Here is a 26,779-nt window from a genome sequence, read left to right on the forward strand (position 1 = left end):
TAAATACATGTTTGAGTCCATCAAGTCTCTGGTGATCAGTGCACAGTGGTAGTCTGATTTATTAGAGCTCTTCAAAGAGGAATACACAACATATGAGGGTCCAGATCCTGTGGACTCATTTACAAGGGAGAAAAAGCCATTTAGAGTTAATTGAACATCTATCCATATTTGTGATTGTCCTTTTTCAGGTAGCAGAGTGATTCCAGCTATTATTAAATGTTAGCAGGTGTCCATGGGCAGCAATGAACACTAAACTGCAAGAGTCGGGGGTTTCTCTGTCCACATTAGCAAATGACACAGCCACCTTTCTCCTTGAATGGGTTCTTCTCCTCTGGAATGCCTTTGACCAAAGGATCCTCATCTGCTCCGCTCTGAATGTACTCTGAAATCTCTTCACAGCATTTGGACACCTGATGAAAAAAGTCATTAAGGTGACAACCAAATAAAAATGAGCATACCAGCAATGCCTATCCAACTTTGATGTCCATTTTGTGTAATCTGGTCATGAGTAGATACCAACGCTTACCTTCGCCCTTTCAAGCTTCACCTCAGTTTTGAGCTGGGTTACTTCCATTTTAGCCTTATCCAGATCTGTCAGTTCTTCTACATTTATGACCGGCATTGTCTGGGAAATCAAATCAAACGATCACATCACATTTGGTAGGGTATTTGAGTTTGAGATATTTAATTATACAATATACTGCTGATGACCAGACTTACTTCCGCTTACGATGAGGTCTCCTCCACCTGTGAAAATAGACAGAGATTCTGTACCTCTCTCTCAATCCGGTTTATAAAGTAATCTGCATAAACATTGTAATCTCTTAATCTCATTTAAACAAGCACTCTTATTTTATCTTTCCATAGTCTTCTCCAAATTTCTGGTCAGCTGTTCTTGCGAACAACCACACATTCAAGTCAATACATATTTACATAAACAATAAAATAGATCCCAAATATAATGAAACTGATTCAGGTTTTCTCGTAATGACCCTTGGATTTTAATATAGGTCAAGGGGACATAGAAAGCATTACTGTTGGGATGAGCATGCTAATCCATGTTTACCCCTGACCTGACACATTACATTATCACCCAAGATTATGTTTTCTCTCAAAAAACTGTTTCCATAGGTCGTCAGACATAATTATGCAATTATTTCATTGTACCATTATATCAAAGCAAATATACTACAACTACTCTAATTATCTTAATAAAATAATACATTGTTATGTACATGTAATGTATGTTATATATATATATATATATATATATATATATATATATATATATATATATATATATATATGTGTGTGTGTGCGTGCGTGCGTGCGTGCGTGTATAACAATGTTACTTCACTAAAAACATGGTATAGGATAATAAAAATACATTTCTAAGCAATTTTCACTTAGAAATGTGCAGTTAGTTTAAAAAATTATTATAAAGAAAGGCAAGAAACACTTTAAACTAACGTAAAATTTGGATGTAGTTTTTCTAAGTCGTAGTATTGTGGCTAGTCGTGGTGTTATAAAGTACAACATAAAACGTACTCCAGTAACCCTTCTTTGATAAATATTTTTTACAGTGCATTATTATTAGTAATAGTTATATGTAGGCTATATATAATATTATATAATATTTGTAGTAATAATAAGTTTAGTTTTTATATAATTTTAAGATCATGAAATATGAAGTAATTTTTTTCTGCTTTGGTATTAGAGCAAATCGCTGTATTAGTAGCTACTAGCTAGGCTATGCGTGGAATTGTAATTTAAATATAGCCCGCCCTACCAATTCCACCCCCTAAAAACTCCATTTATAAGGCAACGACTGTGAGAAGTCAAGTTAGTAACTTATCAGGCGAGTACCATATCAGACTTAGACCACTACGAGCCTTAAGTATAAGCTCTATCACAATGGCGTGTGATTTGCTTGGAAGTCTTTTTCTTATTGTTGCTGTCGTGCAAAGCGCCGTCGGATTACAACCCAAAGGTAAAGAAAACATTTGACTCTTTTAATTGCTAATACAAAAGTTGTAGTAAAATGGACGTAACAGACGCGTTGTTTTGTTGAAACCTGACAAATCGGACAGCTGCACTTGAACTATAAACTTGTGTTATTTATTCCCCACAGAAGTTTGCCTGTTACAAGTTGAAGAAGGAACGTGCAATGACGACATCCAGCGTTATTACTACAACACAATCACTCAACAGTGTGAAGAATTCAGCTATAGCGGTTGTGAGGGAAACGCAAACAACTTCAAGTCCTTTTTGGAATGTCAGAAAACATGCTTCAGGATTCCAAGTACGTTTATTTTAAACTTACAATCTGAATACACGCATAAGCTATGTAAACAATACACATAGCATCGTAAATCGACTTTTTATGAGGGCAGTTATGGTTAAAAAATTTAACTGCCATAGTAATTTGTTCAAATGATGTGAGATGCTCACTTTAACAAGTATTCTTCTGCACACAACAGAAATCCCCCAGATCTGTCGTTTTCAAAAGAAAGAGGGGCCCTGCCGGGGCCTTTTCAAGCGTTATTTCTTCAATATGACCTCCATGCAGTGTGAACCCTTCACTTATGGTGGTTGCCAAGGGAATGAAAACCAATTTCAAAACCTTCAGGAATGTATTGAATATTGCAGACCTTCTAAAAGTAAGTTCCTATTGAGACCCACTAGCATTTCTAACAAATCTAACATCTGGGCTTTTGCATTCTGTGCCTTGAATCAAATATTTAAAATGCAAATAAAGATACATACATGTATTTAAAGACAAGATGGTTGGAAAGTGTGTTTGTCATCTTAAGAAAAAAAGTCAAGAATGAAGTTTTAAATCTTCATAATCATTTGGTGAGGAAATGTCAACAGCATTAATAAAACGGACGAGCGGAACATAGAAGAGAACATTAGGGGCCTGTGTACTTGTTGCGACCCTAATCGTCTCCATTGGAACACATTAAGATGTTTTTATTCTCATCTTTTCAAATTATCAGCACAACAGGCTTGTTTAATGGCCATCTTGTCTAAATGGTTTCCAGTCTCTCGCCTTGCTCAGTTAATGGACCTTGGCTTCACCTAGAACATCTTTGAAGTCCCTATAAAATGCAAAGATCAGAAGTTTAACGTTTTTGTGGTCTTTCATTTTTATTTTTCAGCAATCCCTGTGATTTGCAATGATATTTTGGACAAAGGAAAGTGCTTAGCTTCCATCCCAAGATATTACTACAACTCTGCTACAAAGACATGCGAGGAGTTCATATACACAGGATGCGGAGGAAGCAACAATAACTTCATCTCTAAACGAAGCTGTATGGATGTTTGTGCTAATAATGGTATGTGTGATCACCTTGGATTTGTCTGTAATATGAGACTTTATCAAGTCATTATCAAGACAATAGAACAGCTTTATTTTTAATGTTATTATTATTATTATTTAGATTTATTTTCAATGTCTAACAGTGTGTTTTGTTGCTCTCAGGTATCAAACGTTGGAGTCCTAATAAAAAGTCTGTAAGAGTTTCCAAACAATACCTAAGAAGAGTAAAGTCCCAGCCACCAAAGGAGAAGTCAGCCAAATAATGGTTTATGAAGTCATTGGCTCTGAGTCTGTATTACTGACAAACACCATTGCACTGATTTTACAGTATTGGAATTGAAGGCAGCAGTTCATACACATCTCGCTCTGTGTATATATGATATTGATTGTTTTTTAAAAGACCTGTTTAATAAAAGTTTGTTTTATATTTTCATGTATTCTTATGTGTTTGTAAAATGTTTATTTTACTTGGAAAAAAAATGTACTACATTTAATTATTTGTATTAAATACATTATTTTGTAAAGTCTAACACTGTTTAAGTGATAAAGCGATAACGTTTAATTGACAGTATTTAACAAAAGTATTTCTGTAGTCTTTGTTTATACCCAGTATATTTAATTGAATGTTGTTTTTTCATGTCAAGATCATGTTTAATTCAGAATGACGGCAGATTTCATCTCAAGTCTAGCATATGACAGTGATTTAAAAAACCTAGTGACACTTAAGCTAAGAAACACTAGAACGAAAATGGTCATGATCTGCTGAGTCAAAAATAGCAGGTTACAAAATTATCAACCATTAAACTGAGAAATGACATTTATTCGAGCTTTTTTATGTTTTATTTTATATCAATATATATAATATAAAATATATTGTCTCATGCCTTGGATGGCACTTGATATCAAAACCAGAAAAAAATAAATAAATAAACACTGAATAGAAGCATTATGAGTCTTTCATCTGCATCATCATTTCTCTAATCAGTTTATTTCATGTTGTTGTTTTTTTTATCTGTCATATAAAAAATGTTCCCAAACATATCACCCATACATTCTCATTTCCAAAATGCAGTACAATCACCTTATTGTTGTGAAAGTATAGCGTTTGTGAAAAAAGCAATATATTGTCCCATAGAATTTGTTGTTAATCATAACTTTGTGAACATTTATTTGGAAGTCTATATTTAGCGCCCCCTAGTGTATTTAATCAATCAAGTAAATAACTTGTTTGGCCAGATAGATAAAGATAGTCTAGACATAAAGTGGCCTGAGGCATCTGTCACAGACAAAAATTAAATTCCATGTCAAGATCAATAAAGATAAGATGAAGTTCTTATTACCAATTTAGCATTTTAATATTCCACAAACTAGCGTCAGTCCCATGCTGTAAACCAGTCAATCCCTTTAGATTAAGGTTGACTAAAACAACTACAAGGTGGAGTTCTGTATTCATGCAGTATAATGATCTGCTAGGAGCTCACCAAGAAGTTCCTTTATTGTGACACTTTATACAACAAGACCATTAATGCAAGTTTTTAAAGATACACGGATTACTTAAAAAAATAAAATGCATTTCTGCAGCTCAGTATTTTCAGTTGGCATGACAAGGGTGGGGTGTTATATTTTTCTTGCCATCACCATGTGGGTGTTTTCAAACTGCTGGGTGTTTCTAAATCATGCAATCTAAATGATCCCCCTTACCCAACCTCACCACTAAACCTAACGTCACTATGACGTCAACCAATCAGGTATCATGGTGTAAAAACACCCTGATCTGGTAACTCCCATTACTTTCCTGCAGAGAACTATACTTGTTGCATTTTAGAAAATGTTGTTTTGCCCACACTGAATAAGACATGGATTTGTACAGTATTAAGGGGGAAATCATCAAAATATCTAACTTATGGTGTTAAGACTCAATGTGCAACATCCTCCCTTTAGGTTAAAGACCTTATCAGGAGAAACTTCCTGTGATAATTAGACTATGTTATGTTTGCAATACATTCTGATAAGCTGCAGCATTTCCTCCAATAACAACTTCCAGAAATACAGACTCTCTTTTAGCCTCACACTGAATTCATGTCAGTTATGTAGGGAGTTAGATTGCAATCATACGTCTTTCGCAGAGTCTGCATGTCCTGTGCTGAAGTCTGCTAAGGTTAATAGTTTTACACTAAAAAGAGATTAGTTGGCTCTCGGCAGGTTTAGCCGGTTGCACAGCAGCACAACTGAATTTCCAGCGTAATAAAGACTTATTTTAAATATGTAGGATTGCTAAGAAGCAGCAGGATACTCCCGTGAAATAAATGATTAGTAAATCAGCAAAGGTGTGCTTATCACAAGTCTGGAACTTTCATTTCTCTGCAATGACACATTTAAATTGAAAGTGACAGTTTTTCGCAGAGACGGCAAAACCAAATAAGACATGTTTAATAATGCAGAACACCTCATGAGTTTCTGGTTTGTAGAAATTTCGATTTCTCTTTAGACGAGGCCCAAAAATATGTTTTGTTGAGCCACCATCTCATTCATCATCAAGTTTTTTTCCAAGTACACTATAAAAAAATAAAAAAAATAAAACTGGTGTAGGATTTACAAAATACTCAGAAATAGCTGATCAAATAGTTATGACACAGCAGATAACACATGGAATTAAGAAAAAAAAGTAGAAAGACTAAAATAGTATTTTGTATGTAAAATGTACTCCAATACTCTGTTATTTTCAATTATATATATAAATATAATATATTCAATATTTAAATGAAAGAATCTTAAGAAATTAAAAGGATCTTCTATTTATACTATAATTTTCTTTTTTTAATATTATTATTTATTTATTTATTTATAATATTTTTACAAAAAATAAAATAAAAAAAATCACAGATTTTCAATGTACAGATGGGGAAAAGGCCCTGAAGTATAACATCACCTTTACTTGACACCACTCGTAATAACATAAAAAATAATGACTTTCTTTTTATCTATAATTTCCCACATGCCGAGCAGTTTATGGATTGAAAAGAAATAACTTTGGATTGTTAGGGCTCTTCTAATAGAACATGGCCTGTATCTCATTTGCTCAGTGCCTTGGGGAGTGAAGGTGGCATTGTGACAAATTGCAACGTACATGCCAAGTTTGCCTAAGCTTGCATTAGACGTGATGACGAGCAATCGGCCTAATTGTCACAAATGGTTTGTTATGGAGACTACACTCCAATTTCTCATTTTTAGGGCTCCACAAAGGAATGAAATCATGGGTGGAGCGTGTGACAACAGATCCAAATGGATTAGAATCAGATGAAATAATAGACATCAACAATTGCTACATTATCTGTCTCTGAGAGGTCCATAAAATGCTGCAGTGTTTTAGAATATGCTGCCACTTCAGTCATATGTCTCTTCGGGTCACTGTGAGTTTGTGTTACAGAGATACACTCAATCCTAATTGAATTATCATTGCTCAGATTGCTTATGAAAAAGGTATGATGTGACCTCATGACGCTGGCCTGCTTTCGTCCTCCTGTGAGAGGGATGTATGGCCCTCACAGTCCCTCTGCTTTTTCTTTCAGGCATGAGCAGGCTGGTGTTCTGCTCTGATAGCTGCTGCGAGGGAAAATAAGAACGCCTTGTCTTTTTGTTTCCTGCTGAGTTTAACCTTTAACTGAGGTCAGACTGTACTTTGAGAAGCATCTCTTCTGAATGCGAACGAATAAAGAGGATAACAATATATAATGAGGGAAATTATTGTTATGATTAAAAAACAGCAAACTGGGCATTAGATTGAATAAACAAAAATTATAACATTGCTTGAAAAGGAATATTAAAGGAAGAAGGTAAAAGCCATTTTGTGTTCAAAGAAGAAATGGAGATAATTCCAAATGGGGATTTGTACACCTCTCTCAGACACAAGACCATTTAATCTCATGCTTCTGAATAGGGCACGTTTAGTCCTTCTGAGCCATAGAGATATCATCCTTTGAAAGTTTTAATGTGTCATAAATATGCCGCTTCATGCTTATCAAATCTTTTCCCGTCTGCGTGAGAATGTATGCACAGAAGCACAGATGGGTGAGGAGGTGGATCAGAAGGAGAGAGAGTGTTTGGTTCATGTAAGAGTCATGGTGTCACATTGTTTTAGCAATATGAAAAAGAGCCCTGCTTTGAAGACCGCCCAACACAAGACAAATGAATGGTGTTTATATCAAACCACAGTATGCAGTTTAACTAATTCTGAGTAAACACTAAAATTTGTAAAAACATTTTCATTTATAATTGAATAAAAAAAATAACTAAATATTAACGCAATGTTAATAGTGGGTTAAAGGGATGTCAGTCAGCTTTGATTATGGTGTTGTGGACATCACAGCAGGACTGATATTTTTCCTCAAATTTGCTGCTTATTCTTTCCTTTATCATCTTTTTGAATCTCGCTGCACATACAAAGTTTGACATCAATTTTCCAGTTCCTTGAACTACAGCAGAACATTTAAACTTTCTCAGTTCACCCACTGTGAGAGATGGTATCAGACCTCATGAGCAACATGCCGGTAAGAAATAGATGGCAGTCACCCCAAAGGCATTGCCCCCCTGAAAACTTAGACTATTGTAGCATGTAAACCTGAAGCTAGCATCCAAAAGAAACTACCAAAACAGTCATGAAACTGAGAGCTGATGATGGCTATATTATAATGATCATGTTTTTAAATAAGCAGCCTTAGTTACTGAAAAGATGCTTACATCAACCCTTAAGGGTAATGTTTTTTATTCACCATCCCAAGGTTTATTTATTTTAAATAAAAAATTATTTGAATATTGATATGGCAACACAATGTATAAGGGAAAAATAATAAGTTGGGTTTGATTAACATTATGCGATTAAAAAGGCTGTGAGTGGTAAAAGGTTCTCGTAGAGTTACTGTGTATACAGTAGATATAGAAAAAGTGACATGGCAAAAATTGTCACCATGTGCAAATACTTTTCATTCAATTATATATTTTTGGAATAAAAATTAACTTAAAACTTAAATCAAAATAACTACTTTATTTCACAAACATTTAACATTTCTTAATATCAAGTAATACAAAGTAACTAGGCATAGTTCTTTATCATTCGGTGTTTGTAATTGTACAGTATGTGGAAGCTTGTGTTAGTACAATACATCACATAAGAATCTACATTGTAATTGGAGCAGTCAATATGGGACTACTTTCTCTGTAACAAATTCATTCTCCTCGCTTAAGGAAAACAATTAATTGCAGTACTGACATTCTGCATTTTGTGATCTGCAAGCTCAGTGACTTGGGTGGTCTTTATGAGTATTTAGCCCCAGCAACAATTGTTGTGCTTATTGGAAAATTACTACAAAACTATTGATTTAATTGTCTAAAAACAAAACCTGCATAAACAAAATCATAAAATGCCTTTTGTCTTAAAATATTTAGGCATATTATAATTATAATTTCATACTTCTTATAATTCTCATTTAAATTATCACATTTCAATATATTTCAAAATTAGAACAGCTTAGAACAGCTAGAACAGCTTCTTGATGACTGTTTAAGAAAATGCTGTGATGGTGTTTTTGTTACAATGTTAAAAGAGCCTTTTACCCCAGGGGACATTTAGCCTAAAATCTGCTGTTTTTGTAATGTTTATGCGTTTTAAACTTTTACATGCATTATTGATTTTTTTATGAGTTCAAGAGTTTCTAAGATGAACATGGCAATAAACAACAAGTTGTACATGTTAATATTTACACATTCATATTGTTCTTGAATTAAATGCCTTCACGTACCCTATACTGTATATAATAAGGTAATCGAGGTGCAGATTATGGGGGGTTAACTGTGCTAGATGGACATGTTTGACAGTTGTGCTGCATCTCTCTGCTTTTCAGCGTCTCGCGCAAGAACGTTTCATTTTAACTTTTAAAAATGCGTTTTAAGTAGGCTACTCTCTACTGTTCCATGCAAACGGCCACTTAATTCTACTAATAGAGGTTTAAAACTGCCGTTTTATGTGAGACAGTTGCCAGTCGACAGGTTTCAACAAATTGGAATAAAAATAACATATAAAATAACATATAGCCTTTATGTATATATATGTGTGTGTGTGTGTATAAAACTTATAAAGAAATGTTTATTTAATTTTCATCTTAATTAAGAACTGTGACATTAATAACGTTACAATGTGTCTTGCAGGTGTCACAGTGTCTGGTCTGTGTTTCCCTGGGTGTCCACTAGTGGTCTCACTTCCACATAGTCACCCCTCCGCAGGCACAACATTTCCCACAAAGCCTTTGTCCCTTTCATCACTGTTAATTGCACACCTGTTAATTGCACTCAGGTGTCTTCACTTTCATTGTTTTCACACGTCTTTATAAACCGGTCTGTTTCTATCTGTTTCATGGAGTCCTTGTTTTCTGTCACCCGGCTTTCTCGTGTTCCCTTGTGTTTTTCACGTTTCTTGTTTTTGGACTGCTTTTCTTGTTATTGACCTCTATTCTGTTTTTGGATTATGATTTTATGATTTTTGGATCTCTCGTTTCATGTGTGCATTTGTTACAATAAAAAAACGTATTAAAGGTATTGGTATAGCATTGTCCTTGTTTTGGGAAGTCTTAAAGGATATTTCTACCTTTACTAAAGTACAATCTATATTTGTTTCCCACGAAGTAAAAAATAAATAAATAAAAAATTAGTTTACGATGAGTTCTATAGACAAAATCGTGTTTTCCTTGGGAAGTAACCATAGCAACAGCGCATTCTGTCAGGCTTCTTTTGAAGTTTCCATAGACATAATAGAACTTCACAAGCCATTATGACGTTAGTTTGTGTCTGTTTTAAATCATAAATGTATAAAAACTTGAGTGCGTTGTCTAGCTAAGTGTGGGCGCCAAAATGCATGATGGTTTTACCAAGAGGAGCCTCAACAGAAAATCCCCTCGAATTATCTTCAAACTGACGATAATATAATGCTAATATATTCTCGAAAGAATCTGCCAACCTAGACAGCCTATTTTGGGAATGTTTCTACGAGGCTCAAAATGCTGTCTATGAAGGCAGCTCGGCAGATGTTAAAACACAGCCTCAGTGTGTCTTTGAGCGAGATAGAGCCCGCTGTCAGTGATTCTAGGAGGAGCCCACGCGCTCCTCACGCTCGGAGAGAGATGAGCGGCAGTTAGATGCACTTGGATTACCGGCTGCTGAACTGAAACAACGTCTCCGCTCATAAAAATATGTAAAACAGTGACGTATCTAATTACACGTCTTTTTAACGAGTGGATATTCTCCTTAGTCGGAGATAAAACGCAAGATGCAGTGAAAGCATCACTTCTTATAGTCCCAGACGATGGAATTCAGTTTGAGAAGCCCAATGTGAGAAAGTGAAGTACGCGCAGGATATAGCCTACATTCTCCCCCAAAAAACGGTAAGATTTTTTTCCCTGACGGAATTAACAGCGCTCTATTGCTTTGTTACCTGTATGTTTTGCATATATGTATAACCTAAACCTCGTAGTTTCTTTTTTCTTTTTTTCTTTTATCTTTCATGACTTGTGACTTCTGCGTATGTGTTGTGCTTTACATTGATATTTGCTTTCTGTTACCATTGTTATTTAATATAGCCTAGAATAATTTGATTAATAAAAATATGGACAATAAAAATAAAAGGTTAAACAAAATAGCTCCTAAATTTTCCCAACATAAATGGTTCTAAGTGTCAACCTGGCAACATGCTAACCTCTGTTTGCCAATATAAATCACTGCAGATTTTTTTTTTATTCATAATTCCCTACTTTCAACAGCCTACATAAAGGCATGTATTGACTGACCCTAAAGCCATTTGAAAATCAAATGAAAGCCATTTTTATTGGTTTAGCAATTATATAATATGAGTGCACATGACAGCATGGGAGAATCTGTGTTTTATAAATCTATTTTAAATATGAGCCATCCAGTCAGATATCAGATATTATCTAGTGACAGATATTACCCTGGATGCCTCATAAACTGACAGCGCTTTGCAGTACCATGCTGGTTTACTGGTCTAGTTAACATCCCTGTGATTATGATTATGACAGCCATACATTTCATAATTTGTGTAGAACATTGGCTCATTATATAAACCCTACAGGAAGCAGTGTTTCTAGGTTTCTATCTCCTTAATGGCAGGACGATTAAATTGGAGTCGCCATATATTCCACTGAGAGGATTAAGAGATGCAGATGGGAAATCTGAAAAGAGATGAAACAAACCCGTTCAGATGCTGCTTTTACAGTTTGGTTGTAAAGTAACAGGGATCTTTTAAAGAAAGTGTTTGCTGTGATGCATATTTTACCTTTTTAGTAACAATTCATGCAAGTGAAATGTCAGAGAGCAACAAAATTCTAAAGACACTAAGCAGCGATGTATCTTAAAAACAATGATTTTTTTCTTTGCAGAGATAAGGGTTTGACTTTCCTGTAATCAAATAGTACAAAATGCATTATTTTTGTTAGGCTGAGAGCAGAGATAAAAATAGACAGTGATTTTAGATACCGACTGCTTTTGAAGAATGCTTTTGAGCTTTAACATATGGGTTTCCTTTTTGATCAGCTTGACAAGTTCATTCCAAACACAAAAAGAAGGGAAGCAAACATGAAGGTACATCACTATAGAGACTGAAAACAACCGTGTTAATGTAGGACTAGTTTCAGTCCATGCATGGGGTCGTGGACATTCACTTGTTGAGCTCTACTCCCAATTCAGCTAATGGGTCATGCATTATTCATTAGTGTGTTTCAGACTGTCCCAGGCCGTGTCTACATGTCTGCAGTGCTGAAAATATTATATGGAGGTAATCTACCAGAAAACTCATTCTTGCCACGGACCTAATGGGCTTTTGTAGAGAAGAAAAGTAATAATCTACTTGACTGTGGCTTCCACTGATGTATAATTAGACTCTTTTTATGATTAATACTGACCACAAGTAAGTAGATATTTGAATTTGTAAAGACAGATTATGGATTTTATTGTACCATACACAAGAGAAATAATTGGATATAATTTACTTCCCTTTGAAAGTGAAGTACCTTTTATAATACCATCAGCTCTTAATAAGAACAAAACATGAAATTAAACCCATTAACTATAATTAAGTTTTGTTCATTTAAAATAACATTCAGTTGCATTCAGTTATGAGCATCATTTGTGTGTTATTGTTATACAAAGCATGCATTTTAATGTGCTTTATCTGTAGGATGTAGATTAATATTCTTCATAAGGAGTCAGTTGATGAGTCATCTCAAGTGTAAACAGGTAGCCTACCTGAAAATAATTAAAGTTTTGGCTAGGTAATTTCTTTAGAAGGTTTAATGTTACTCTGTCAGCTGGATTTTTTATTTAATTTGGGCAAGTTTGCAGTACTCTTGAGCTAATGCTTTCATCCATGCTTGTTCTGGACAGGCTACACATGAGGTGTGAGGAATCAGTAGGTGGAGCTAAAGTACAATCATGTGCTATATAGCGATCTTGAGTTGTCTGCTACAGAAAGACATTTAGAAGACTGTGCAGTATGTTTTGGACTATTTTTTTGGGGGTATTTTAAATACTAAACATTTTAAAGAATTATGAAAATTGATATACTAAAATGTAGGTCAAGTAAGATTATTTTTAAAGAAATGAATGCTTTTATTTAGCAAGAATGCATTAAATTGATCAAAAGTAAATAGATTATAGACTATAATTTTATAAAAGTTTTATAAGTTTTAAATAATACTGTTCTTTAAAAAAAATTCATTTGCAAACCCCATAAGAATCCATACATTTTTATTTTCCACACAACATTTTAAAACATGAAAGTATTAAAGAGTTATTTTATATTTTTAACAATATTTCACAATAATTCTGTTTTTCACAAACATTAAAAAGTCTTATCAACCCCAACTTTTGAACGGCAGTGTGTGTGTGTCATATGATTTATTTGAAGTACAGCAGCGTCTCCTGAGTCACTTGTTCTCACAATACATACCAGCTTATAAGTATTCATGAGGAATGTCACATGCCCTATTTGTAATGATTGAGTTCATTTAATGAATTGATTTTTCCCCTCTCAGATATAAATGACCATGCTTGTTAAAACTGAACTGATTCAGTTTAGTATTTCTAAATGAAGCACATCACATGAACAGTATGCACTCTTTTTCATAAGCACTTGGGCATGAATGAAGAACGTTCTTTTCTTTTGTGCATGAGAATTTCTCTATGCGAATTCTCTATTCACAGGAAGAGAAATCAAAAATGTGTGTGTTGGATAAAGCAAACCTGTTTCTAATTTAAGCCTTAAAATAAGATCTTCCTTTGTGTATTAACTATGTTTGTCGTTTCCACATTGGTTAATTCAGTTATTTTGTTGCCGCTTATTTACCCCATTTTGTTCACTCTCATCTCCACCAACGTTTAGTGCTAAAAAATTTTAATGCAATCTTACTTCTTCTTCCTTCGGGTAGTCTGTAATGTCCATCCTCATTTACAACCTATTTGGTTTTTTCTATTTCCTTGAGTAGCTCCCGGCTCACCAGTAGGCAGGCAGGCCGAGAGACAAGCAGAGGTTGACAGCAGGCAATGCATGGTTGGTTTGGAGCCCTTTCTCCCTCCTTCTTTCTCTCTCTGTGTAATGGGAATGTTTGGCATCACATGGGCCTGTCTGCTCAATTCACTGCCTTTGTGTCAGTGGCATTTCGTGATTGCTTTGCTTAATATATTGAATACACAGAACAACCTTAATTGTTTTCCCAAGAAGGTGAGGTTGTTTGTCACAGGTTTGTTAGAAGCAGCTTCATTGCGAGGTTGGACATCATACATTATCAGCGTGGCATCATACATTATGGCATCAAGTCAAATCTTAATCTTGTTGTACACTATTGGAAAAAGAAAAAATGCTATAGTGCTTGACTGTAGTAAAATGCATTAGTAAGGTTTTCTCATGCTTATGCTTAGATGGGACAAAATATGAGACGAGCAAAATAAATGGCAACATTCTCAGTGGAGACACTGTCAGGGTGCCATATGTGTTGTGTAATGGACTCTATAAAGCTTTTATGTAAGGTTGAATTGGTTTGCAATGACTGACAGTCATGGCAGGTGGAGAAATGTGCTTGTTTGAGAAAATGGACAACCGCCAATCATATCAACGTCTGTAATTTTCATCTATGTTTAAATGAAAATTATTGGATATTTCGTATACAGAAAATATATTTTGGTTAGAAACTGGAGCTGAAGTCGTACCACAATAATAGTAATGTGAAAACAACCAACACTTGTAAATCCAAATTGTAAATTCCTTGATGCATACAATTTTTTTTGTGTGTGGAAATCTCGAAACTGTCCTAAGATATTTCTCCTTTCAGCATCTCTTTTGTTTTAAGCTACTGTTTATTTCTGAAATGTTAGCACCTTCACAGATGTATACAAAACAACTGGATTCACTAAATCTACTTTCATCAGTTTTGACAAGCAGTTCTTGTGGGTTGTTAACAGTAGTAATCTCTTTTTTGATTGGCAGGAGAAATTGCCATGTACTTCTATGGATATAACTATATTTTTTGCAGATATTGCACTTACAGAAACCACAATTATCAACCGTCCTTACCAGTATTCTTAAAAGGCTCTCAGTGAGCACTCCTCATTCAGAGTGTTTATAAAATTCCAGTTCTGTCTGAGACAGTGTTATTTTACCCCCTGTGGCAGGCTTATTAAAATCATACAAAGAATATGCATGCACATTTTTGTATCAGATGTTTGAATCATTTGCATAAACATTGTGAGAAAAATACTTATATTTAGTTATATTTGTGTCAGCATTAAGTCTAATATTACTATAGCGGCCTAGCAGTGCCTTACATTTACCGGTCCCAAGTAAAGATTTCTTCATATGTTCCTTATTATCTCTTGCCAATGGTACCGAATTACTTATATTTCCAGAATTCTATTTATATATTAAAATATTTATTCATTCCAGGGTTGTTTAGCATGGCTGACAGCCCGAGACAATGTTCTCCACATACACAAGTATTTTAAAACTGTAAATCAATCATTTCCAAGCATAATTTTCAAAGCCAAGTCACAGACTCAAGACAGGGGAAGTCTTTTCATGTGGTGATCAAAACTTTTCCTCGCTTCTCAATTCTCGGGGTGGAAAAACAGAATAATGTGTATTTAAAATCTGAATATATATATATTTTTTACGTTTTTACATAATCTGCACAGACCATTATCAGAATATCAGAAAATTAACAGACGACAAGACATTTAATCAGCTTTAAACAAAACAGGACAAAATGTTCATAAGCCTATTTTTTATGTGATTGACAGGGATGAGATCAAAATACTTATAACACAGATGGTTGAGCTAAAATGAATATTTTTTCACACACTGATTTCTTAAAAGTGGGGCAATTGAGAATTCAGTCTTGTTTAAAGCTCTTCCTCCGTTGCGTCGCTGCCAGTTGTGTTAAGACTCTCTGGAGAACAAGCAGCACATTTTCACAGCAGGAAAAGACAGACACAGCTGCGCGGGCTTTATATTTAACCTCATAGTTGGCTGCTGATAAAAAAACGTACAATTATTTAGATAATTCATGTGGTGAAAATTCAGCATAACAGGACTGTATATAGCATTACATTATATAATTTTTCAATATATTGCATTCAATCTGTATTTTCTCCTATTGGAATTTAAAATTAAATCAAAGAATGCATGAATAAGATAATTAAAATCACATTTATGTTGTCTCTTTAAAAGTCATGCATTTTAAACGCCTCCGTCTCTCCTGACTGCTTGTGATTGTATCATTCCAGACTGATGTTAATAACAGGTGTTAACAGGACCAATGTTGCGTGACTACTGCTAAATGAGGGTTGCTGTGTTTTATAGCAAGACCAAAACACATTGTACACATTTCAAATACATCTGGCCACATAAATGTGTCTCTGCAAACAGTTAAAAATCCCATGTGGTTTATCTATATTATACCTATGTTCAATGCAGTGATGATTCTCATGCTGGAAAGCAAAAATGTTCTGTTCAGGGCTTATTTTGGACCATATGGCAACCCATTTTGTTTGGCTGCTCCTTCATCCTCCATCTGTCTCATAAATTTGGTTGGAGTAAAGTTCATGTACAGGTATGTGTCCAAACAACAAGATGCATTAGTTTCATCCAATTTGAGAGAGAGAGAGAGAGAAAAAAAGCCTGTCACTAAGTATAAATACCCCTTATGATGGAAGAATACCAATTTGCATTGGCTGCTGTGATTAAATGTATTATAAATATAAAAGCTTTGCTTGTAAACTGATTTACATGAGTGAGCAAAACAGTAGAATAATGAACCTATAGATTCCTGCCAACAGTCCCTTTTTTCCCCTACCTTTTTCCCATTCATATCTGTTAGACATCCTCCTAGAAATTAGCATATGAAATAGCGTTTTGTACCTACAGTATGTGCACTTTTACTCCATGACATTTAATGAAAAGTCACAAACAAGATTAGAACTGCTTTCGACTCGATTTATTTGCGGTATTGTTCATTACATAGATTTAAACCCACAGGAGGTACAGTATGGTTTCTGGATTCTGCGTGAAGCTATTAACTTTCATCTCACTGCATGTAACGATTTTCCATACTTGAAAAATTAGAAGAAAAACAGAGCAAATTTGGAGTCATTAAGCATTACTTTGTGTTTGATTTATCTCTGCACAGAGCCTCAATTGACTGCTTGCATGTGCCTTGTCTGTCTGCTCCCAGAAAGCTATTTTGCCATTCGTGCCCCATTATCTGATTTATAGAGGTAATGTTTGTTCCATTAATCAAATCAAACTATAGGCCTATCTATTACCAATTTAACTTTTTAAATGCCTCTGTACAGATTTAGTGTTGGGATTACTTCGGGTTTTTGGTACGTACCTGTGTGCACTATGGTGGTTTTTATTCAGCCAATGCTTTCACAACAGTATTTGTAAAGCCCAACCATGTATAACCAATTTACGTTGCTATTACTGGTGAGCACATCCATATTACTCATATATTCCATATTTCTATATATCGTGCAGGCAGTTTAATCACCTGGAGCAGGACGGTATTCGTGCTGTTTCCAAAGCTATTAAAGTAAACATGATTGACCTTCTCAGTAATAAAGTTAAGCCTGTCTTTCTTTCCTCCATATGCGTTTTTTGTCAATTTTGAAATAAAATCAGGAAAAAGTGTTAAAAATTATACGAGGTGTCACTCAAAATCCTAAGAATCCAGTTATTCCAGAATAAATCTGGAAAATAAAAGACAGATCATTTTTCTTGACAGCTGAAATGAAAAAAATTCTAGGAAACTGAATGAAAATGACTGAATGAATACTCAGAAATGGAGAACGAAGACGTGCAAGATAAAGCGGCGTCAGTCTTTCCTGCTGCTGTTCAAACCGTCTTGTTCATATCTATGTAAAAATCTGCAGAGAAACAGAAATAGAAGTCATTGTATCAGATGGAAAGCTGTTAAGGTCAGTGAAAAATGTCACAACTGTCAGAAAATGAGATTGCTCCACTTAGATAATCAAAGTTTAATTATCTTTTGTTTGCAGTGCAGCTAACCTAGAGTGGTCTCAGACAGAGAAATGTTAGTTAATATTTCACTGTCTCCCAGATGGGGCTACATTTGGCAAAGAAATATAAATGGGTCAACTTCATTTACAGAGGGGTTGCAAATATTCCTGATTACAAATACCATACATGAACTCAAGTCAGCAAGACATAAATGAGTGCAGGTGAACCATTGTCCAGGTTCAGACATGACAACAGGCTCAGAAAAATGAGCTCATCATCGCAAATTCTTTCCAATCTATGGTGCCTTACTATGGTCCTCTATTCCCTTACTGAGTTAAGTAAATTCAAAATTTAAAGAGATTTCAGATTTAAAACATTTGCTTTTTACAATGTCAATACAAATTCAATAAGTTTTCTGATAAAACCTATATATTTTATAATTTCTTCTCAGCAAACAGAGGATGTTCTCAGAACTTTAGCTAACATTATGTTAAATTGTTCTCCAAAAACACACTTTCTTCCATTAACGGTAATAGAATATTTGTTTGACGATTTCAGGTCTTTATTTATGTTCAAATAACCTTAGTACAAAAATATTATTTATGCATGAATTATGGAACATGTTTCAAAAATATTTTAGTTGCATTTGTTAAAATGTTAAAAACATCACATTCTCATAATGTGTTTAAATAGGCTATAGATATGCAAATTTTATTCTGTTGATTAGCAGTTTTATGAATGTCAAATTCAGGAAATAAATTGTAATTTAATTCAAATTGGAAAAGGCAAAACCCTCTTCCCAGAATGCAGAGGAACACATTATGCTAGTTCTATCTACAAAAGCTAATGCAGATTGTAAATGATCGCATTATGTAAATAATAAGTATACATCTTCATAAATATTCCCAAAAGAGCAGTTTACTACAATAACAGTGCAAATAAAGTGTAATTGTAAGTTTCACTTTCATATTCACTTTCTCAATTTATTATAAAAACTTTTTTGTGACATTTATGGCTCTCCACTCAACAGTGAAAGCCCATTATAGCGAAATGCATCAAAAAGAGCCCTATGGGGATGATGTGAGATGATTACATTCAAAACCACAATACAAACCTAAGTATGACTAACAGCAGTTGTTTAAACTGTGACTGCTTCTTTTTTTTTGAGCTATGAGATAGGAAATGTTCTTCTGAGAAAGTCTCCCTCTGCAGGAAACATTGCCCTAAGAAACTAAAGTCCTACTTTATGTTCCCCCAGAGTTCAAAGGAGTTTATGGTACCAGAGGCAAGCCCACTCCCATGTTTTCTAAGGAAGAGGAAAATACATGAGCTCACAGTATGCCATCTCAGATAAAAGTGCCTTGAAATTTATCCTGACTCTGCAAAAGTGCTCTACGCCCGCTTGACAGCCTGGCATCTGGGTGGCCTAGTAACAGCTCCAAAGACCTATCTGTTCTCTGTGCCACTGCATTTTGCTGCTGTGAACAGAGAAGTCACAGCAATTGACATAGAAATCAAGGGATCTCTGAGGAAGGTCAAAAGGCATGAATTGAAGAGTAAAATGAGCCACCTTTCTATTTTGCTCAAGATAAAGTGTAGATCTCTCATCGAAGGGTGCTGGCATATCACTGGTTTATCTGCTAGACACAATGTTTTTTATCAAACAGCACACTTCCCAGAAATATGAGTCAAACGGCAAGGTTGTCCCTTGACTTTAAAGTGATATCAGTGTACTGAGGAGGTCAGGATTATCTGTTTGCAGGATATTGTGTTTGATTTGAAAAAAGCTTGGGGAATATCTGTTCTGTTTTACTGAACGAAAATAATTAATAATAAGATAAACCATTGTATTCATAATCATTTTTTTAATAATTATTCCTAACCTAACAGTTGCTTTTCATCTGATTAAAGGGATAGTTCAAAACCAAATTAAACCCTGCGGCTTGTGATGATACAATGATGTGTAAAGACACAAAACGATTGGTCTGTGCAAGAAACTGAACTGGATTTGTTTATTTTTTGTTTTGTTTTATGGTATGTTTTAGCCATGATTCTCATTTACCTCCATTATAAGACTGATAGACTGTAACGGTTTGAGTTCAAAATCTTTGTTTGTGTTCTACTGAAGAAACAAATTCACCTACATCTTGGATAGCCTGGGGGTAAGAAGATTTACATCAAATTTTCATTTTAGGTGAACTATCCCTTTAATCATTTTTCATTTATGTTTGTTCACTCATTCATTACTTTTATTTTCTGCATGATTGCCTTTGTTGCAAAGAATTAAGTTTAATAACACAGCTAATACAGTACTAGCAGGTATTTTATAGATACATTCAATACTGTTTAAATAGTGTGGTGTCGATAATATTGTACATATTGTATTGATTTTGAAAGTTATGCTTACTAAGGCTGTATTTATTTGATATAAAAAAACAGTAAAACAAATATTGTGAAATATTATTACATGTTAACAAAATGTTTTCTGTTTTTATAGATTTTAAAGTGTTATTTATTTCTTCGAGGGCAAAGCTGAAATTTCAGCAGCCATTACTCCTGTCTTAAATGTCAAATGATCGTTCAGAAAATAAAATATTTTGATTTGCTGTTCAAGAAACATTTCCTATTATTACAATTACATTAAGTCGTATAGCAGACAGTTTTTAAAGTGACTTACAAATTCATTAGATGAATATCGATGTTAAAAACAGTTGTGGATGCTTTATTTTATTTTATAAAACCTATTTCTATTTATTTGAAATAATATTTTATAACATACATTTCTTTATAACACTTTATCAATTTAATGCTTCCTTTCTGATTAAAGTTATTGATTGCTTTGAAAAAAGCACCAACTTCAGTACTGTTAGAGGTCATGTTAATCAAGTCAGTGAAATAACTAAAATTTAACTAAAATGGAACCAACTTTAGTTGATTATACAATATTAAATAAATCTGTAGCAGCATAACCTGATACCAGAATAAAACTGGCATATTTTCTGAAACTTGGGACCCTTTTATTATTCTTCTTTTCTGATTATGCAAACTACAGTATTCTTCTATAATCTGTCAATCTAATCATTATGACTTGATTTTAATCAAAAGTTTATTAAGCACAAGTAGGCTGTGTGCTTTGTATGTACAGAGTTTATATCTGTAATGATTTGTTTGCTGACATAAATGTGCTTAATGTACATGGGCAATTACTTTTATTTTTTGTTTGTTTGTTTCTAAACTCAGATTCAAAGTTTATTATACATAACTGACCCTATAATTATGTATTGAGGGCTTCTTTGTGTGTGTAATTTAGTTTTGTTTTTGGGATGGTGGATAGTTTGGGGAAAATATTTGTTTTCAATTCTCCTGTATCTTTATCCTTTTATTATTATAAAAATTCAAAAAACAGATTAAAGGCCGTGTTGCAGGGTTAATTTTTTAATGAATTTGTGCAATTTGCTTGTTGCTAATAAACATTTAAACTGTTATCCATTGTATTTTATGTTGTTGGCTATCACAAAACGGAATATAATATGAAAAAGTAGGTAATATCTTACAGCGGTCTCCTTTCCCCCTCAATGCATTGCATCACGTCACGTTGGGGAGAGAATTTACCAAAGCCCGCCTTGAGAGCATTGAGAGTGACTAGAGAGAGACGAGAGTAATAGTATTCAGATAGCGCAGATTATAGATAAATAGATAAATACATAGATATATATAGATAGATAGACTAGATATATAGCTAGACAGACAGACAGATAGATAGAGAGATATCGACCAACAGCGACCCAAATGCACTCACTTCCCTACAGCACAAGCTTTTCAGTGCAGTTTCCATGGGACAGCACCGCCCACACAAGCACCTGCCAAACACAGCGACACACACGCGGGTACGTTTGCAACAACATTTTCACTGGAGGAAGAGATAAACGCTTAGAAACGTCCATATAGCTAGCATGATGCCTTTTATTTCTAGATGATAAAGACAAAGTTTACCAGTTCTACGACACTATGACAAAGGTATCCGGTACTTATCTGAACTAACATCATGATCACTGCCACTAGATATAAAGAAAACGTTGATTTTTCACTCGGTGCTACTCAATGACAGTAAAAAAATATATGTGTCGTTATTGTGCACTGCTGCTCGTAGACTAGCTCCAGTGCTCATTGCTGAGATGCTAAATGATAGCAACTCACCGGGACACTTCACCAACTCTCCACTCATTCTCCTCGGACCATGCATAGGCTTTGACGGACATCAGTTCTTGGTAATTCCTCATTTGCCCTCTCACGTATGGCTGGTTCGAAATTACACGGCTGCGGGCCATCATACATGTTGGTTCTTGCGGTCTCTTCCTCATCCCAGGTTTTTGAGCTCGTAATCACTATTTCATACCACGACTAATGACTTTGTACTGTTCCAGGCAAGTTACGCCAAACTTTCTGAGTGCAAAGAATTGTAACTTGATTATTTATTTTATTGCAACGTTACATTGACCTGAAATCGTTTTTTCAACGTGTACCACTTGCATTAACACTGCATCCGTAGGAAGTATTATTCGTAGGGGCTGCCATCGTTGTTTCGCGTGCTGTGTGACCTCGGAACTCGGAGTACATCGATCTAGTACGAGACACGAGTTCACCCAAAACCGTTAATACCAAAAACGTAAAAAACTGGTCTTTAAGACCATTTTTGAGACATTTTAAAAATGATATACATATCTTGATTGATTTATGTACCCATTAATCAAAAGTGGTGGTTAACCTGCAACATGGCCTTTAAGTATGGTTAACAGTTATTTCCAGTTATTTAATAGACTAATTTTGTGCTCCACCATCAGGGGCGCTGCACAAGATCCCGGGCCCTATGCATAGGCAGTCCTAATGCCCCCCCGGAAATATATATTCCAGACTTTTCAAGGGCCCTCTCTTCCTTTGGGACCCTGGTAATCAGTACTGGTTTTACCCCCAGTCCGGCGTCCCTGTCCACCATCAAAAATATATCGCATATGTGCATAATGTAAGTGCATAGTTTATAGTACACCATTTAGAGAACTCAGAACTCATTATAGATTTAATGAATATACTGTAGTATATCTTTTTCATTGTTTTTGATCCTACCATTAGATTCCCACAGGCAGACATTTCCTGTGAGTTTTATAACTGAATCCTGTATTAATATTCTTTACAACATTTACTGGGAAAAATGACGTACAAATCTAATTTGCAGTTGTGAATGTGAATGATTGTGAGGTGTGAAACATGTTCACTACAGAGACTCCGTTTAAAATTCCTCTTTAAACTCTGATTCTCCAGAGGCCATAAAGATTAGAGATCCATCATCAGCGCAATGGCTGTGCTTAGTTCTGTATATCCTTCATAAAGCAAACGGGACACTGGGACCATAAAATACAGGCCATTTTACATTTGATAGCTGAGCTTCTCCATTTCATTTTATTCCCATTTAGCTTTACTGCCAGCCGTCTGCTTGCACCTGGCCAGGGTTTGTGAACGCCTGTTTGTTAGGTTTGTGTCAAGAACAGCTGGAGCGCATGTGGCACTTGGCTCGATGGCCAAGACGGATTAAGTGCTAACGCACCTCGTCACAACAGAGGGCTCGATTTGGAGAAGATAAATATATTTATATATATATAGACCCATGAATCAGAAGGAGCTGGCTGAGCCTGGGAAGAGGTGCATAACTTCCCTTCACTGACACACACAGCTGCAGTTTGAAGGTTAAATTGTGTGGAAGCACACTGCAGAGTCTGTTTGAAGATGGAGGTTTTGACAGAATAATCATTAGTCCATATACACGTGGAAAACAGAAGGCATCAATCTTGCCAGGTAAAGAGGTATATTATGCAGAGCGCAGATGGAAAATTGGGGTCTTATCTAATTGGTCTTCTATCCTGAGGGGATGCTGAGGACAAGGTCATAAGAGATTTTTGCTATCTTATATGATGTTGATTGTGTGTAATCACATACCACTGAGTTGTATCTCTTTGACAAGGGGTGAATTACCTTCAAATATTACAGGTGAAAAACAATTTTTGTTTTCAAAGTCACACTGGTATGGCGAATGAAGTAATCTGTATACAATATGAAATGTAAAAATTTTAATAAATAAATGCAGTAAGTGCTGTATTATCTGAACTAACAAGCTTGTTAATTTGGTATGATTAATTCTACAAATAGAAAAAAAAAGTGTTAAAAGAGTTAACATCTTAGTCACAAACCCTAACTCATGCATAAATTCCCTAATAAGAAATGATTTCATTATCAAATATTACAATTATTAGGTCCTATCATTTAGATATTTATCATTTAGAATTTAATTTCATTTGCAGGCATACTGTACGCTGATTTATTTTTTTACTTTGGTACAATTTTCACTCAGAAATGGCACAGATAATTATAAAGGAATGGAAAGTAGAAGTAGAAGGACTGAAATTTTCCTTTAAAACATACTAGGTCACACTTTATTTTAAGGTCTAATTCTCACTATTAACAAACTATGAACTACAATAAACAATAAACTCCAATTTTGCTGCTTATTAATAAGTTGTAATGTAGCTGTAAGGTTTAGGTGTTGGGGATGTAGAGATGTAGAATATGATCATGTAGAATAAATGTCATAAGTACTAATAAACAGCCAATATGTTAATAATAGGCACACTAATAAGCAACTAGTAAATAGTGAGAACTGGTCTCTATACTAAAGTGTTACCACATTTTCCAATAACCATTGTTTTATTTATTGATTATGAAAAATCTTTGTTAAAGTGTAATGGACAGCTGAAGGATTTCACCCATATGTATATATACCAATCTCAAAATATTTCAATTGAAGATTTTCAGTAAACCCCAAACAACAGTCTCCACAAAGACTAGCTGTACAGTTCAACAAAACCCTAGTCCTAACACTGAGCAGGATTAAAGAGTCCAGGAAAACCACAACACCACCTGTACCTGATTCACATTACTGCTCGCAACCTTGGGGTCCAAATCTGGGGAAGAGCAGAGTACGCAGGAGGGCCGCAGCATTTTAAGTGCTCTCTGAATTATAGATATCTCTCAGAGTGCATTTTCCTGTCCTCTTGTTTGATATCACTCCAGTCCATTTTGACGCTACATAAATATGACACCTATTAAAGCCAGCTAATGGCTTATTGCTGTACAGAGGATCTCACTCTCTGACAGAATAAGCTGGGTTAATGAGTCAGAATGTAGTGCTTCTCATATACCAAAACACCCTAGATGCCCTCATCCGCTTGTGTTTCTGCTGTACTTCAGCAGGTTAGACATTTTCTCTTTTTTGACCTAATGCATAGTACAAGGTCAGATTTTGAGAGTACAAATGAGGCTCTCAGGAAAGCTCGATATTACAGAGAGAAAAATTGCTGGCCTAATAGCACATGGAAGAAACAGCCTTGAGTTTGCATGCCATTGGACTTGAAAGCCCCGGCATCATAACAGCATTTCACAGTAGCACTAAACACTCATACCAGTGTGCTTTTGCCACACTGAGGTGCTCTGTCACCGTTGACTGTAATGGCTCACAATTCACTTATGCCTTATTTTAGTAAATGGGAGATGATATTGATGTGGATCATACTTGTCTTCCCCCCAAATCTATATTGTTTATAGAGGGGGACTTTTTTGTAGGAACAATCCCAAGGGAGGGTCTAGATAAGCTGAAGGGAGCCTTGTTTTGCTTTCCTTTCAGCCTCACTTTTCGTTATGTTGGATGATTTTTGTTTTTGCACATTTAGGATGAGAATATATATATATATACAGTCAGCTGCAAAATAGAATTTAATAAATAAGATTTAATGATAAGATTTAATAAAACACCCGATGGGCGTTCTGAAATCCCCACAGCTTACATTAGTTAAATTAAATACATTAAAATATTTAACACTGGAATATTCTCTTTGTAGTCTCGATTTCAAGGCATCCATATCTTTAAAGGAATTTTACAAACAATGCGTTCATTCTGTTTATCTAACATTTTGCATAACAAGGCTAAAATTTGTGGTAAATAATTATCAATTTTTTTAAGTGGTCATTGTGGATGAACTACATTGGCTAGACTTTACATTAAAAAATAATTTTTTGAAGTTGTAAATTAAACAAATTTATTATTTGAGTACATTCTACAAAAATATACTATTTCAGTATCTTTCTACTTAAAAATGTTATTCAATGTGTTGCTTGCCATTTCTTTTAATCATTTGTAAAATGTAACAATTTCTATAAACATTGTTTCAAAGTACGCCTTACACCATTTCTTTTTAGTAATTAATTTTTTTAAGACATTGATTAAATGAGTTTGTAAAATAGTAAAAATTTTACTCTTGTATTTTTTTTTAATTGCTGTGTATGTAAAAATATTTACATGCAAACTTATATTTTGTAAAAAAAAAAAAAAAACTTTATAGTGCAACATGAGTCCTGAAACTAGCAAACCTCAGCAGCTGCCAAAGGTAGAAGGTAAAATATGATGTTTTGTGGGCATTGTGCAAAAAGATTTTGAAGCAGAAAAACCTAAATCACAATAAAGTATGCCAGAGATTATGTAAAAGATTTTTGGTTAATCACGTATCAGTCCTCACTAAGCCATTTTATGGAGCTGTAAGGAAGTGGACACAGAAGATTTGAGTTTTGCAGTCACCAAAGGATTCAAATTCATTTTTCAAAACAAACATTGTAAATATTTCTGAAAGCCTTTCAGGGAAGAATGAGTGCCATCTTGGATCCTTCATTATAAAAAAATAAAAAAATACTTAATGTCTGGTCTTGGTTACTAATTCAACATCCATTCTGTAATTCCAGATCTTATTTCCAAAGGAACTTTTGAATCTTCAGTCTGGTGCTTTCTC

At 34.6% G+C, this 26,779-nt stretch overlaps 3 protein-coding genes across 3 annotated transcripts in view; 2 read left to right on the plus strand and 1 right to left on the minus strand.

Moving 5' to 3' along the window:
* Positions 1 to 32: 32 nt before the first annotated feature.
* Positions 33 to 860, minus strand: LOC132145409 (guanine nucleotide-binding protein G(T) subunit gamma-T1-like). The gene is made up of 3 exons (XM_059556429.1): positions 721 to 860; positions 527 to 625; positions 33 to 410 (listed from the first exon to the last, which is right to left on the minus strand). Exons 2-3 carry the CDS (start codon positions 620 to 622, stop codon positions 285 to 287), a joined length of 222 nt encoding a protein of 73 aa, XP_059412412.1. The 5' UTR covers positions 623 to 625; positions 721 to 860; the 3' UTR covers positions 33 to 284.
* Positions 861 to 1,838: 978 nt separating this feature from the next.
* tfpi2 (tissue factor pathway inhibitor 2) lies at positions 1,839 to 3,680 on the plus strand. The gene is made up of 5 exons (XM_059556426.1): positions 1,839 to 1,990; positions 2,132 to 2,302; positions 2,481 to 2,660; positions 3,162 to 3,338; positions 3,485 to 3,680. The coding sequence occupies exons 1-5, from the start codon at positions 1,915 to 1,917 to the stop codon at positions 3,583 to 3,585; spliced, it is 705 nt and encodes a 234-aa protein (XP_059412409.1). The 5' UTR covers positions 1,839 to 1,914; the 3' UTR covers positions 3,586 to 3,680.
* Positions 3,681 to 10,411: 6,731 nt separating this feature from the next.
* The window catches only part of LOC132145410 (calcitonin gene-related peptide type 1 receptor-like), a 52,285-nt gene continuing 35,917 nt past the window's right edge, over positions 10,412 to 26,779 (plus strand). The window contains exon 1 of the mRNA XM_059556430.1: positions 10,412 to 10,752. The gene's annotated coding sequence lies outside the window, so the exon portion shown is untranslated. The remainder of the gene's footprint in view (positions 10,753 to 26,779) is intronic.

This window comes from Carassius carassius, chromosome 8 (genome assembly GCF_963082965.1).
Source record: "Carassius carassius chromosome 8, fCarCar2.1, whole genome shotgun sequence".
In the NCBI taxonomy this organism is placed as follows: domain Eukaryota; kingdom Metazoa; phylum Chordata; class Actinopteri; order Cypriniformes; family Cyprinidae; genus Carassius; species Carassius carassius.

What these genes read in the sequence shown, in the direction of transcription:
- tfpi2 (XM_059556426.1), top strand. Translation starts at nt 1,915, where the DNA reads ATGGCGTGTGATTTGCTTGGAAGTCTTTTTCTTATTGTTGCTGTCGTG. An exon ending in CGTCGGATTACAACCCAAAG is followed by an intron (nt 1,991 to 2,131) that starts GTAAAGAAAACA and finishes TATTCCCCACAG; the next exon opens with AAGTTTGCCTGTTACAAGTT. An exon ending in GGATGTTTGTGCTAATAATG is followed by an intron (nt 3,339 to 3,484) that starts GTATGTGTGATC and finishes TGTTGCTCTCAG; the next exon opens with GTATCAAACGTTGGAGTCCT.
- LOC132145409 (XM_059556429.1), bottom strand. Translation starts at nt 622, where the DNA reads ATGCCGGTCATAAATGTAGAAGAACTGACAGATCTGGATAAGGCTAAA. An exon ending in TGAAGCTTGAAAGGGCGAAG is followed by an intron (nt 411 to 526) that starts GTAAGCGTTGGT and finishes TTTTTTCATCAG; the next exon opens with GTGTCCAAATGCTGTGAAGA.